General features: G+C 44.4%; 1 protein-coding gene across 13 annotated transcripts in view; it reads left to right on the top strand.

Moving 5' to 3' along the window:
• HEMK1 (HemK methyltransferase family member 1) overlaps nt 1-14,241 on the top strand; it is a 69,222-nt gene that overhangs the window by 9,504 nt on the left and 45,477 nt on the right. For all 13 annotated transcript variants that reach the window (XR_006181378.1, XR_006181385.1, XR_006181384.1 and 10 more), the window contains exons 5-6: nt 10,051-10,200; nt 12,210-12,274. Coding sequence is in view for 1 of the 13 variants with exons in the window: in XM_042885410.1 (XP_042741344.1) it covers nt 10,051-10,200; nt 12,210-12,274 (215 nt within the window). In the remaining 12 variants the exon portion in view is untranslated. The remainder of the gene's footprint in view (nt 1-10,050; nt 10,201-12,209; nt 12,275-14,241) is intronic.

The raw sequence follows: 14,241 nt of genomic DNA, 5'->3' as shown, positions 1-14,241 counted from the left end.
GGTGACTTTACAAATTCTTTACAGAGAGAATGGTGAGGTGCTGGAACAGCTGCCCAGAGAGGCTATGGATGCCCCGTCCATCCCTGGAGGTGTTCAAGACCAGGTTGCATGGGGCCCTGGGCAGCCTGGGCTGGTATGAAATGGGGAGGTTGGTGGCCCTGCCTGTGGCAGGAGGATGGAGATTCGTGATCCTTGAAGTCCCTTCCAACCCTGGCCATTCTGTGATTCTGTGACTTCCATGATGTGCCCAGGGTCACCAGAGCCAAGCTTTTGTCATGCAGAGGTGTTCAGGCCAAAGTTTGGGGTTGTGCTCTGTCTTGTGGATTGTCCTAGTTATGCACTTACTATTGCAGTGAATCTCTGTCCCAATGCTGTTCAGAGACTATTGGTGCAGAAGACAGCACTTTTCCCAGAGCGAGGCCTTCTAAAACTCAAGCTAAGTTACCATCACAGCAGCTTTGTGGATTAGAGGAAAAATAGGACGAAGAGAGGAATCCATGCAGTCGTGGTTGGATTCCTTTTTTTTTTTTTTTTTTTATCTCGGTAAATAAAGGCAAAATCAATCTTCACCGTGACTTTATTGAGGAGGGTCAGCTGGGTTCAGGATTCCTCCGAAGGTCGCGCAGGCTGTGGCTCCCCTGTTTTGTACCCCTAGAGGGCACTGCAGGCTTAGACTCGCAGAGTTCCTGGCAGGTCTATCTAATCATTGCCGTGTGGCTTCTAGCGTGTTCTGATCCCCTCCTCTCTCACACGCTGTCTTTTAAAGCAGATGAAGGCTTGTTTGTTCAGTGGAAACAAAAATGGTCTCCTTTCATCCCCTGCAGCTACTGTGTGGGCAGAGCCATGTTCTTGAATGCCGTGGTTTTTATTAGCTGGAGGAAAGCTGCTGGGAGGAGAGCTCCAGCTCTGCTTGTGAGGTTTCTTTCTCACAGCCCCATCAGCCCTCCTGACCCTCAGGGGGTGGCACCTCCTTACCTGCTGTGATCGCACCATGAGCTCAGGCCCTGCATACGTTTTTCCATCTTGGTTTTGTTGTGATGACTGTGAGCTTCCCTGTGAAGGGAAGTGGAGAAGCATGCTGTAGGCTGAATAGGTGTGTTTTACCTGGTAGGCGTTATAGGGGAAGAAATGCCAAGTCTGTTCCATGCTGGACATTTTTTTTCAATAGTCATCCAGGAAGATTGTGAGATTACTGGAGATCATAAAGACATGGAAACAGGTTTACTGGGTCAGATTAAATTGGTCTAATTCAAAATACTGTGTCATCCTGGGGTTTGTGGCAGATGGTGAGGACAAAATTACAATGGAAAAGCAGACAGAGAAGGATCCCCCCTTGTTTTGACAGTCAGCAGTTAAGGGATGTTCTTAGCCAAAGCTGGGTTTGAGGCCGTTCTGCTTCATAATCACTAGTGGATCTGGATCTGTCCTCCATTAATCCTCTTTTTAGTCTGTTTGTGTTTCTAACCTCCACAGCATCATCTGGCAGTGAATTGTTCTAATTTTGTACTTTAAGTGGGAAAAGTATTTTCTTTGTTTCAGATGCTCCTAGTCTTTCATCAGGAGAGCTCTTTGTGCTGTGAAAATGTGGAATAACTATTCATGCTCTCACAGCATTTATAGTTTTTCTCCTGTCACTGGCTAAGCAATCCTTTTTCCACCTGTGATTTTTAAGTTTACTTGTTTCTCGAGATAGGTTGCTTCTTCCTTCCTTTGCCAACATGCTCAGGGTACCAAAACCACTGCTGTTTACTTTGCCCGTGTCATCTGAATGGTAGTCATTGTGCCGGGGTGTTCTGTGAAAGCACTTTAAGCAAAGACTTGCTCCAAGAAACCTTTCATGAAGGTTAACCTACATTCTCACTAAGCATAATCGTTAACCTCTTAAGAAGGTCAAGCGGAGAGAAGGGAGGATTTTTACTTCCAGACATGTATGTGCAAATCTGCAGATCCCCAGGTGGGGGCTTTCTCTGGTGATATGCGGCAAAGGAATGAACGCGTTTTTCTGTTTTAATTAGTGCTGAAAGGAAGCTTCCTGATCCAGAATTGCCTGTGGTTTCCCTCATTTCTGTGTTACAGATGGTTACATTTTAGAGAGTTCAGAAGGTCGCAGTGTGTGGTGAGCACAGCCATGGATCTGCAGTCAGGAGACTCCTTTGGTTTGGTTTTATTTTTTTTCATAGTTTTGCTTCTGATTGCTTTACTCTTCAGAGGAAAATTGCTTCTCTCTGTCTCTTGCTACATGGTTTGGGAAATGAAAAGGATGGATAGTGTTGTCTTATTCACGATTTGGGGTCCTTTCCTGAGATATCTGCAGACACCTATAAAGTATATTGAACAGAAATGGAATGAGACATTATTTAATTGATCAAAAATAAGTGCAATCTATCGAAACATAGCTTGAACAAACATACAGAAGTTGTAGCATTTTCATAGCCTCCCACAGGTGAGATTTTGCTCATATGGTAGGTAATATTTTATCAGTATGTCAAAGGAAAACAATATTTCCTGAAAAAGAAGGCTGTGGCACAAATGCCAAGGAGTGGGAATCATAGTAGCAGCTTGTTGCTGCAAAGCAATCAGAACTGCCCTTTGAGCTAAGCACGAGTGTTTAATAAGATCATACATGGAGAGGGAAATAATGCAGCCTGCCCCTCGTTGCAGAGCTGTTGCTTTTGGCTGAAGAGCTTGGGGAAAGCTGTGGGGCTGTGCTGTGTAATGGCTGACCAGTTTTCAGGGGGCTGCCCACAGGCCAATGCGACCTTTGTGTTACCAAGGGATTGCCAGGCACAGCACCAGGGTTAAGTCTCCTCTCTGTGCTGCAGTAGGGGGATAGCTGGTGAGAAGCTGTCTGGTTATATTACTCACTGGTTGAGAAAGAACTGGAAAAGTAGGTCGGGAGAAGGACCAGTAGGTGGATTAACAGCAAGTCTGCCTTATTGTGAAACACTACTTAGCTCATCAAAGATAAGCTTGAGGGCTAATTATCTGGCCCAGAGAGCAGAAGTTTGTAAGCAGAACTCTCATTAGTTTTGTGGACAAGTGTATAACAAGGACTATAAATGCGAACAGAAGAAAAGATGTACGTCTTCAGCAGAGAGTGTAATTAACTGCTGAAACAGCAGAGCTGGAACCTTGGTACCTCTCTTGCTGGCTACTTCAAATCAGGACAGAATGTTTTTCTCAGAACAGATTTCTTGCTCTAAAGGAAATGAAGGATGGAACAGTTGTTCCTGGCTAAAAGGCCAGGAGGGACTGTGGCAGTAGTTTCTTCTGGCTTCCTATGCAAGAAAAAAGACTGTGGGAGAGCAGAAGATTGCTTCTAAGCTGGTGATTTCCACAGGAGACTCAAAAATGTAAACGTAAATCAAAAATCTGTGGGGGAAAAACAACAGCTTCCACACCTTGCCCGGGGCCCCCCCCCCCCCACCAACTCACACACAGATCTGTTAGTTTATATTGACTTTTCTAATGTATTTCTCACTGGTAAGTATTATCATTGACTTCGTATTTTTTGCCCTAAAAGAGCTCCATGAGATCTTCAGCTTTTGATCCACCTTTTTGTGATATAAGAGGGATCTCAGTTTCAGAGGGTTTCATCTGAGCGGCTCATCAGCAGTTAGAGTGAGATTCAGGGCTGGAGCTGGGCAAACAAACTACAGAATGTCTGGAATAGGATGAATGGGGCTCAAGGGGCTTCTCACATGAATATGAAGACAAATCCATTTGGCTTTGCCCCCATCTCGTGCCTTGCTTCTCTTGGGCATCCAAGTAAATGGAGTTTTGAAGCTAGGACAAGCAAGCTGAAGCAGAACATGGATGCTGAGTTTGCTGCAGGGCCAAGCAAAAGAGCCCAGGATGCAAGTGCTGTAGCCACTAGCCTGCCCTCTGATCAGGGGCTGGCTTAGTGGTCTGGTTCAGGAAAAAGGGTGTGTGACAATGATCTTCTGTGGCCATTGCCATGGAGGTACGTTTCCAGCTTGGCTTCCTGGTGTTTTGTCATGTGCTCATTGGCAGCCAAGTGGGCAAACAGGAGGGGAGGGGTAATTTGGTTAATATCAGATCAGGCTCTACAGAAAGTCCTGGATTCTGAGAACACAAGTTTCTGGAAAGCACACAAATAAGTAAAACATTCCCAGGAAGTGTATGACAGCAGTGAGGTTACACAGGTTTTCATAGGCCTTTTGCTTTCCATGTCCCCTTTGCTAACCAGGGAATTAGAAGCCTTGCCCTCCTGGACTCCTATCCATGGGGCTTTGTCTTCCCTGCTCTCCCAAGGGTATATAGAGCAGGAAAAAAGGGTGCTTCTGGGAACATGGTGTGAATTTGTGAGCTCCATCCTTGCCTTTTCCCCTTCTCCCATTATCCTGTTTTTGTTAGCCCTGCACTTTTATTCGCAGAAATATCAGGTATCTCATTTGCTGCCGTTGGCCCACAGCGTGCCCGCCTTGCCTCCAGACCTCCACACAGCTCTGCAGCCACTGCTGTGCAGTGAGAATCTGCTGTATCCTCCTGTGTGTCCCAGTGCTGAAAGCTGCCTGGCCCTGCGCTGTCTGCTGGTTGGAGCTGTGCAGCTGTGCAGCCTGTGGTTTGGGTGCTGGCAGACACTGTCCTCGCGCTTCTTTGTGCAGCTGTGGTTCCAAGAAATACAGTGAACCAGAGACCTGGCCGCAGGGACGGGGAGGTAATACCAAGAACCTGTCAGAACATGAGTGTGCACTGGGGGCGGGGGGGAGTGGGGCTGTGGGTGGAAGGGTGAGGCAGAGGCTCATGGGAAGCTGGAGGTGTTGGCAAAGCTTTGCATTTATTTTGCTCAACAGAAAAAATGGGGGGAGGGAACCAAGTAAGTGACACAGGGCAAATCTGGCAGTGAAGCAAGGCTTCCTGGAACAGCAAGGTGAGAGTGGACTGTGAGTGGCTTGGCAAAGAGGCAAAGGCTTGAGAACCTCTGAGTGCTGGAAATCAAGTAGCACAGGAAGCAAATATTTGTGTCCCCTGTATGGAACTGCAGGTAAAGGGCTTCTAGTCCTTGCAAGATCCTCTTCTGCTCTTCAGTACCAGAACTCCCCTCACTCTTGAGGATGCCCTGCCCTTTCCCCTACAGATTTTTTAAATACTCTTCTGACAAAGGTACGTAATGCTTAGATCCTGCCAACTTGTCCCCACGCCATGCTAAACAAGAGCATTTGTACACCTGGAAACAAATCCCTGGATGCTTGCATCACCTTCAGACCAGTGCACTGTAAAAACCCTTCCAGGTATTTTGCCTTGTGCCCAGTTTACCACGCTCATGAGTGCATAATTTCTGGAGGTAGCTGGTGCTCTGGGTGCCCTCCTGAATACTTATTTGCACAAAATCATAGATAGAAGTTGTGGGGGAATTTCATTGCCTCATGATATTTTTTTCTTGATTTTATTTTTGTTTGTTTTTTCTCCATGAAGAATGGAGAATTTCTGTATGAAGAAATTTGCAACATGCAGAGAGTCTGGGATTTATTCACACCAGTAAGTGCAGAGCTGTAAGCTGGCCTACCTGTAGCAGATGACAAAGGCCCCAGAGGATGATGACACTTGAAGGTGTACCCTGGAAAGGTGCATGGCAATCCTGCAAGCTCTGAGGGACAGGACAGCTGTGGGGCAGTTCTAATCATACCTAAGCTTTGCTCCAAGGGACAGCAGTGGCTCACTGTCTTACCCTCACGTGTGTACCACGCTCTAGGACCTGTTTCTGCCAGTACCTGTAGCACTGCTTAGCAAGACTTTCAGTGTGTGTTGCTACTGACAGTGACACATACTGTAAGCAACAATTCGCATTTTAATCATTCCACAGTGGTTAGTGTGCTGTGGGTAGATATGAAATCAGGTCACCTTTCTCAAACACTTTCTTAATGTACAATTCTATTTGTTCCTTAACACAGCACTTTCTTGGTTTGTTTTTTGTTGTTTTGTTTTTTTTTTCCAGTATTTTTCAGGGACGAGGCACCTGGTGCTACAAGGTTTTAGATCCTATAAAATCAGTGAAGTCTGTTTGTTTTGGTATTTTAATCAAAATGAGCGTTTTTCTGTAGTGAGGGATATTTCTCTGATGTATTCAATCTTGAAAGTGGTGTGAGTGCAAGTAGGCCTTTTTGTCCTGCCATTTCAAGTGTAGGGTGGCAGGTTGTGGAGAGCTTACCTAATGTATTCCAAAGGTTAATGTACTGGACTGTCAAAATGATTTCTCTTTTTTTTTTTTTCCCATTGGAATTTCTGATTTCATCTCAATCTTTGGAACTGGTGACTAAGCTGAGGGCTAAGATGGCTTTAAGCAACGTTGGCATTGTTAGCAGATGTTTGCTGTCTGAAACTGTTCAGTTGGAGATGATGTAGTGTATCCCACACAGCACAGACCGCAGCCTTTGGCCATCTGCTGTTGTTCCAGTTTTTCTTTTTAGCATCTTCTGCCTGCTGGTTGCTTTTCCCTATGTGTGGCCCTAGTCAGATTCTTCTGCAGAAGTAGGGGGTGTCTGGTATGGTGTTTTGTACCCTACATATGAGTGCAGGAATGTGTGCCCAGACGTGCGTTATCTCTCAACTTTTTACAAAGTAGCTCATCAATTTCAAGTCACATCTTGAGAGGGCTGAGGAAACACAGATTTTTACTAAATTGCTTCATAGAAGATGGAAAAATACCAAAACCACGTGAAGAACACTTTTAAAACAGCTCTGGACAGCTCAGTCGCTCGTGATTTCTGTGAAGGAGAGCTGGTGGCCATGGCAGCGTGCTCACTGGGCCCCTCTGCTTTGTGGTTGCTGGGTTGCCCAGTTCTTTTACAGATGCTGGCGGAGTTTGTTTTTCTTGTGGAAGCTGTAAGTCAAGGAAAGGACAGTTAGCATCACAGCCAGTTAGTGCAGATTTCTGAAATGTCTTATTCCTCTACATTGTTTTCTGTTCTTTTTAGTACATGTACAGTTACAGATTCAATACAATGTAGAATAAACCATACTAGTAATTTCCTTTTTCCTGATACGCTGGCTAGCAAACGCCTTCTATTTGTTCTCAGCTGAATTTGTTTCATAAAATAACTTAGTTTCATAATTGTTGAACTCTTTGACTGCAGTGAGATACTAATGGCTGAAAAAAAAAAAAGTAGTTCCTTAGCTTGTCACATTGCTTTTAATACAGTCTTTCAATTTTAAACTATTGCAATAAATAGTTCTTATGAGGGAAATTGCTTTGGAAAAGTATATGAAATAACCAGGCAGTAAGGCAAGGGAGTCAGGGGGGATACGATGCTGAAATTGTATCAATATCCCTTTTTTAATACACATGTGCTAAAAACTGAAGTCAGTTGTATTTAAACAGAGCTCACTTTGGCAAGCGCTCTCAAATTATTTTTACTGTGGAGCATGTGAGGCAGAAATTCCATAATAACTCCAAGCTTGAAGTTGCTAATAATAAACCTTAATGATGTTAATGAATGCTGACAGTAGTTCTACTTTAAGGAAGTTACTTGTGGACATTTTGTAATCAGTAACTTGTGCCTCTCTGTGACCAACCCTGGAGATGGATGGCTCTTCTAAGCTAGTGCAGAGAGTTTCCTGGAAATACTTCTGATGACCAGAAATGAGCAGCGTTTGAGAGCAATTCAGTGTCCGAGCAGAATGGCTTTTCTGTGGTCTTGGAATCATCAGCACCTGCTGTGGTTGCAGTCTTTGCCTGTCCTCATTTTCAGAAGTATTTTCAAACTGATGCATCTAGCTGAAATGCAAAAGCCACTTTCACGCGCAAGTGGGTAGATATGGTGTTTCTTTTTTCCACATTATCTGAATGCTGGTGGTCCTCTTAACAGTTTCCTGCAGGATATGGGAATATTTTCCTCCACAGTTTTCTGGAAAGGAATCCCGGAGCAGCAACAAGGAAGATGTGATTCTGAGGCACGGTAATGAGGGCAGGGCACTGCTGTATGGCACCTCTTATCTGCCCAGGCCGCCAGCAGGGCTGGGCCCCAAGCTGAACCGTGCAGAGAAGATGCAGTCCTGAGAGATCACAGTGTAGCTCCCTCTGCTACCCCCTTCCCTCTTGGTGTCAAGTAGGAGCACAATTGCACTCATTGCTGTGAGCTCTGGAAGGCAGAGGGCACAGGCTGGAGAAGAACAAAGGCTGTTGTTATCCGGGTGAGTAAAGAATGGGCATCCCTGACTTGTTCCAGCTCGATGACTGCAGGAATTTGAAAGAAAATGATGAATACAGCTGAAGGAGGTTGTTGATAAAAAGCCCCCTAAAGGCTTCAAAAGTCTGTGGCTGTGAAAAGTAGCCCAGAGAAGGTCAAGGATGCAGTGACTCCCCTAAGGATAATGTTGGCAGGGCCATACTACTGCAAAAAAAGCAAAGGCCAAAGCAGATGGGCTGGAAATGGCAACAGCTCAGAAGCTGATCTAACAAGAAGTAATGTTACTGGGAGAAATGCAGAGTGTCTACATATTCAAATAAACCACATCTTTTTTTTCTGCTTATGCTTTCAGGCACAGTGTTCTATTAAAAAAGCAGAATCATTTCAAAGCTGCTTGGCTTTCATAGGGCAGGACAATGTTTAAACACACGTCTCTTATCTAGATCTGTGAAGCAGTGCAAGTTGCAGTTCTGTGAAGGGGCACAGTGCTTTATTATACTGAAGAGTAATTCATGTTTTGTGAGTGTCTCAAAAAAATGCCATCTGACAAAGCAGCCCACATCTCAGGGATTGTTGTTGGGGATGTTTCCACAGAAGCTCATCTACACCAGCTTTATATTTTTACACCTGTTTGCAGCCTTTCTCACTACATCCCACAGATGCAAACCAGCCCAACATGAAGGGTGATCAACTGACAGCAGCAGCTATCTTGATGAAGACTCCACACCTGTGTACAAACCATCTGTTTCACTGTACCCCACGTCGGGTGATATATCCAAAGGAGGGCTTATATCCTTAGGTACAAGCAGACCTGACTTTAGCTCCTGGAAAAAGCCACTGCTGTGCTAAAGCTGACTCACTTGTCAGGATATGTTGCTTTTAGATATTTCTGCATAAGGATTTTCTTCATGAAGTCTTTCATTGGTAAAATCAAGCCAATTCTTTGTGACCTTCTAGGCTTTCTGGATTTACAGGAGAGATTCAAGAGCAAATCTCTTAAGTGAATAGCCTAGCCACTGTGGGAGCAGCTTGGGCAGTAAGACCTTGTTTTCTTTCTGTATGGTTGTGCCATGAAGGAACAAGGATCTCAGGGAGTTATGAGCAGTTTCGGCAAGTGCTCACACACCCAAGGTGTTTACATTTCTCTTGTAGTTTTCTCTGATGAATAGCCAGAGAAGTTCATGCTGTGAGGGAGGCACGTGTACTGTCCGTAGTAACTAGTGTCTCAAAGCTGGGAACTCTGTGTCTTTAAGACCTCTCTTGCTGTGCTGGATTTCACATGATGTTGCCAGGAGATTTAAAAACTAGATGAATGGCAGGGAAGAGACGTTGGCAGCAGAGGTGCATAGGGCTCAAGAAGCAGGGATGAAAGTCTTTTCTGTGCAACAACAAAATGTAGTAGGAGTCCACAGTCTGAAATCCATTCAGGGAACTCACTGTATGGGTCACTTAATTCTCTGCCTTTGCTTTTCATCTGCAGGTTGGATTAAGATGTTGTTCAGAACTGCATAGCTGTCTCTAGATTACTTAGAAGTTTAGAAGTATTAAATTTTGAAGCCTACAAGTACTAATGGCTGGAATTTTGGTGTAAATAAAATGGTGTTACAGAAGATAATGTGCTCCAGCTGTTCGGTTACTGTTTTTCCCAGTGCTAGAAGACCTCAGAGGATCTCTGGGAAGTCATAATAAAATCCTCAGGATACTTGTCAAAGCACCGTGTGGAGGACATGAAGTTTAAATGACTTCCTGTCAGCTCTGCTATGTCATTTGTGTTTTAAAAATCAGCAAAACAAATACATTTTAGGCTATGGACTGAAGAAATTTTAATTCCTTCACTCCACAAAGTCAAAACAGTTCCCTTATCAAAAAGTCACAGCAATGTTTATCTTTGTTTTCTTAGGATCTCATCTCTCTGGTTGTGGAGGAAGAATCTCGGAAATGTGAGGCGAAGAATTCAGCCTTCTTGATTGCTGTCTCATCTCCTGTGATCCTGGAGATTGGCTGTGGCTCTGGAGCAATTGCTCTGAGTCTCCTGTGCAAGATACCACAGGTGAACTTTTTAATATGCTCATGGTACAGCAAATACCATTGTGAAAGCGTAGTTCCAGTCTACTGGACTTCCCTGAGACTTTCCAAGCAAATTTCTTTGACAGAACTTAGCTGCTACTTCAGCAGCTGCTGTCTTTGACAATCAGACTCTGTATGTTTATTCTAGGTAGAGAGAGTTTTTAGAAATTGCTTTCTCCAACTGTCTGCAGGAGTAATAAAGACAGAAGGAAACAAGCAAATGTGCTCATTCTTCAGCTGTCACAACTTGCTGTTAATCACCTTAGATTGAAGCTGTTGTGAGGGTTGCTTTAAGCTCATATCCTGGGCTGTGGACGAGTGACTGAGGCTTCGGTACACACTCTAGTAGTCAAATTTTTGGAGCAGTCATCTCTAAAATCACCTTGCTGTGAATCAATAGATCTTGCGTTTGTGAGACTGAAAGCCAAATGAGTACAAAAGAGGGATTCTCACAGAAGCATCAATAGTTGGGATCAATATGATTAGCAGATGTCACACTGCCTCAACTGCCAAGCCATTTTTCTGAAGTCTTTTGTTCCATGATAGCAGCCCCCGTTTTTGGATAGAGCAAAAAAAGCAGGAAGTGGACAGAGATCTGGGTAGCCAAAGCTGTTCTTGCCTCTGGTTACTGTGGCATGAAACAGGCTTAATGAAATACTATTGGTAAGTAAAAAGGAAAAAAGAAATGAAGCCAAGATTTCATCACATACAGACTTACTCATACGTCAGCTTCTCATGAGCAAGAATTGCTGTAGCCAGTCCTCTCTCTGAGACAGAGTGAGGCTTGGGGCATTAGTTACAGAGGTAGGTGCCTTCTGTTGACTCAGGAGTTAATAGTTGGGCTTCATGACTTCAAAGTGAAATTACTCTGATTTTCTGAGCTGTACTTCACACTTTTTACTTTCCTGTCAGATTAAACAGTTCTGCCAGTCTGTCACTGTTACTGATAATAGTCCTTTCCCAGCTGGCTAACACAAACTGCTGTGCCCAGAGAAATAAAGAGCCTTGGCTGAATAGAGTGAATGGTAGCTACACAGGCAGCTAACCAGAGTTTATGTTCTTTGTGATGTCTTAATGTTTGAGACACAAGTTGGCAGTAGGGAACAAGAGAAAACACCAGCAGCATTTCATTTATTGTTTCAACTCTGTCCTCTGTGTTTGGGGTCAGCTTTGTGTGTGTAAGGGTGGTAGTTTCACACAGTGAAATGCATCCCCGTAATGGTTCATTACACTGCATACCACCATTATCACCAGGTGGAAAGTGTATACTTCGAGCACGCTTTCTGTATGCAAATGCTTAGCAGCATGTGTTTAAAAAATGTCCAGCAAAGCAAAAAAACACGTCAGGCCTGTGCTCGTGCTTTTCCCAAAATGGGGTAGAAAGTCAGGCATATCTCTAACCATATAGTCCTATCGCATACTGTTACACCAGAGAACTCTCAGATAGTTGACACAGCGAAGTGCAGGCTGTCTGCATCTAGTGAACATGGTATAATGACTGCAGTGGAATTACTAGGCAAAGGGTGTCTGCCTAACAGATGGAAAATGTTAGAACCTCTGCCCAAGATGGTGTGTTACTGTTGGAGGGATTCCATGCACACTAAAAAGGAGAAGTCTAGGGATGTGATCTTCCTTTAACCTGTGTCCACTTCAGCCTTTGGCTTGCTGGAGTGTTGAGTCTCACACTACTTCAGAGCTATGAACATATCAGGTGCCATGAGTCAGCATGACTGCATTGTTGTCAGCTGAGTTGGTCAGAAGCCTGTCTATTTTGGTAGAATGCTGGCATTGTTGCAGAGTGCCTTCTGTCGTGTTACTGTCTTACTAGAAGTTATTTGTCATCCCATCAGTGCCCTGAGATGAGCTGTTCCTTTGAGGAGCCGAGAGTGAGCAGTCAATTGGCAGGTTTTATCTTGTGTGTCTCTTCTGGCAGAGCTTGTCTGCTCAGGAGCTGTGGTGTTGTAATGCTGTTGTTTGTTTTTTCTGTCTCAGAGCCGAGTGATAGCTGTGGATAAAGAAGAGGCTGCTGTGGATCTCACCAGGGAGAATGTACATAGGTACAAGCTTGCATATTATCTATTTCTTGTAAACTGTTACTTGGGAATCATGGAATGGCGTGGGTTGAAAAAAACCACAATTTCAACCCCCCCACTGTGTGCAGGTCACCAACCAGCAGACCAGGCTGCCCAGAGCCACATCCAGCCTGGCCTTGAATGCCTCCAGGGATGGGGCATCCACAGCCTCCTTGGGCAGCCTGTTCCAGTGCCTCACCACCCTCTGGGTAAAATGATCAGGAGTCCCTAATATTTTGAACTGTGTTTCATGTTTATCACCATGGGAAACTAGAGTATTTTTAATCATTTGAGCTCCCAAAGAGTGTAACAATTCAAGAAAAAGAAAGTTTATATTTACCAGAGGATTTTTTTCCTTTCAGTTGTGAATGCACTTTGCAAAGGCAGCAGCCTAAATAAGTCAGTGGTACTTAAATGCTGTCTTCCAAGAGTTTTCAAAGCATTTCGTGGTCACTATTGGTCACTATTGTTCTTTTCTATGGTAAACTTTAATCACCAAGAGGTAAGAACGTCTCTGTCACTTGAGAGGTTAAGGACAGGTATAGTATGAACCTTTCTCTCTTTGGCTTCCTACCTAAAATTCTGCCATGCTTGTTCCTGTCACTACTCCTCTGGTTATAAGTTTGCACTCTTCACTCTGTTGTCACGGTATCCCTCAGTGCCCTCCTTGTAGCCTTGGATTTGATGAGAAGGGTGCTGCTGTGCACACACACCTGTGCTGTGCCTGGGTGCTGAGACCTGCTGAACAGATTGTACCTAATGCAGAACAGCATTATCTCAGGATAACCTTGTCCTCCCCAACAGATCATTGCTCAGTGTCATGGTTCTATGTTCTGCTTAATGCAGGCTGTTCTGGGTTGTCACCATCTTGGTGAGCACCACGACTAGAATCTGTGTCCTTTTTGAGTCCTCTTAGAGACTGTAAAACGTACAGAGCTCTACTATGCACTTGTATTCTCAGAAACCTCTGAGCATGAATTTGAGCAGCCTTAGGAGGATTTCCTGTTGCTACCTTTTTTGGAGTCTGGTACAGCTATGAGTCTTAAAAGTGATACTCATTAGCTGATGTTACTGTCCGTGAGGCCCATGTATTCTTTCTTCCAAAGCTGCTGCTGGCATACTGGTTACAGAGGCAGGCTGCTTCTGTTTCTAGCTGTCCTGAGCTGTATCTGTCCACTTTTTGCAATCCAGCTGCAGATCTTTCACCATTCTGAGGTGATGGTAGAAACAAACTCTTCCCACACTTTCACCTCTCTACTAAACTGTGCCTCCTATGGGGGCACTCCAGTTATGGGGAGTGGCCAGCACATCCTTCTGATATATGAGTATCAAACCAAGTTCTCTTGCAGTTTTACAGAGATCATAATAAAAACAGGCCAGATCTTTGCCTCCTTTGTAGAGTGTTGTTCTGGCATATGGGAAAATGTGTCATAGTATCCTTGGCTCAAGGATGGCTATGGGGAGGGTAAATGCATTGCCAGAGAAACTCGTGTTTCTCAATAGATATTTTCATTAAGCAAATGTTTCTCTTGTCCGTGGTGTGGTGCCCTGCACATCTTGCAAGAGTAGCCAGTAGGATAAGCTGTATTACTGCTGAAGCCAGCTTGGTTTCTGCCTTTTTACCACAGCTGTGTTATTTAGGGAGGAACGCTTAGTGAAGTCTTGGTTGCAGTGAATCAATGCCAGTACCAGATTACCCAGCTGTGTACGCTGTGGGTAGATGCAGAAATCCTTTTATTTCTTGATGCTGCTGTAGTTGATGAGGCAGTACCAAAGGCCCTCAGCAAACAGGACTTGGGTATAATGGCTTTGTTGCAGCATGCTCTCTGAAACTTGCTTGGGTAGCCCCAGGATGTTACGCTGAAGAGTTGGAAGGAAAAATCTGACACCGTGGTGGGTCTCTCCCAGGAAGAGACAGCATATTGGAAAGAGCTCTAGTTTTGTCAGAGGAT

The sequence above is a fragment of the Lagopus leucura genome, unplaced genomic scaffold (genome assembly GCF_019238085.1).
Source record: "Lagopus leucura isolate 7727_CA_CO unplaced genomic scaffold, USGS_WTPT01 Super-Scaffold_100050, whole genome shotgun sequence".
In the NCBI taxonomy this organism is placed as follows: Eukaryota; Metazoa; Chordata; class Aves; order Galliformes; family Phasianidae; genus Lagopus; species Lagopus leucura.
Note: the sequence above shows the minus strand (reverse complement) of the source record. Positions and strands in the feature narration are given on the sequence as shown.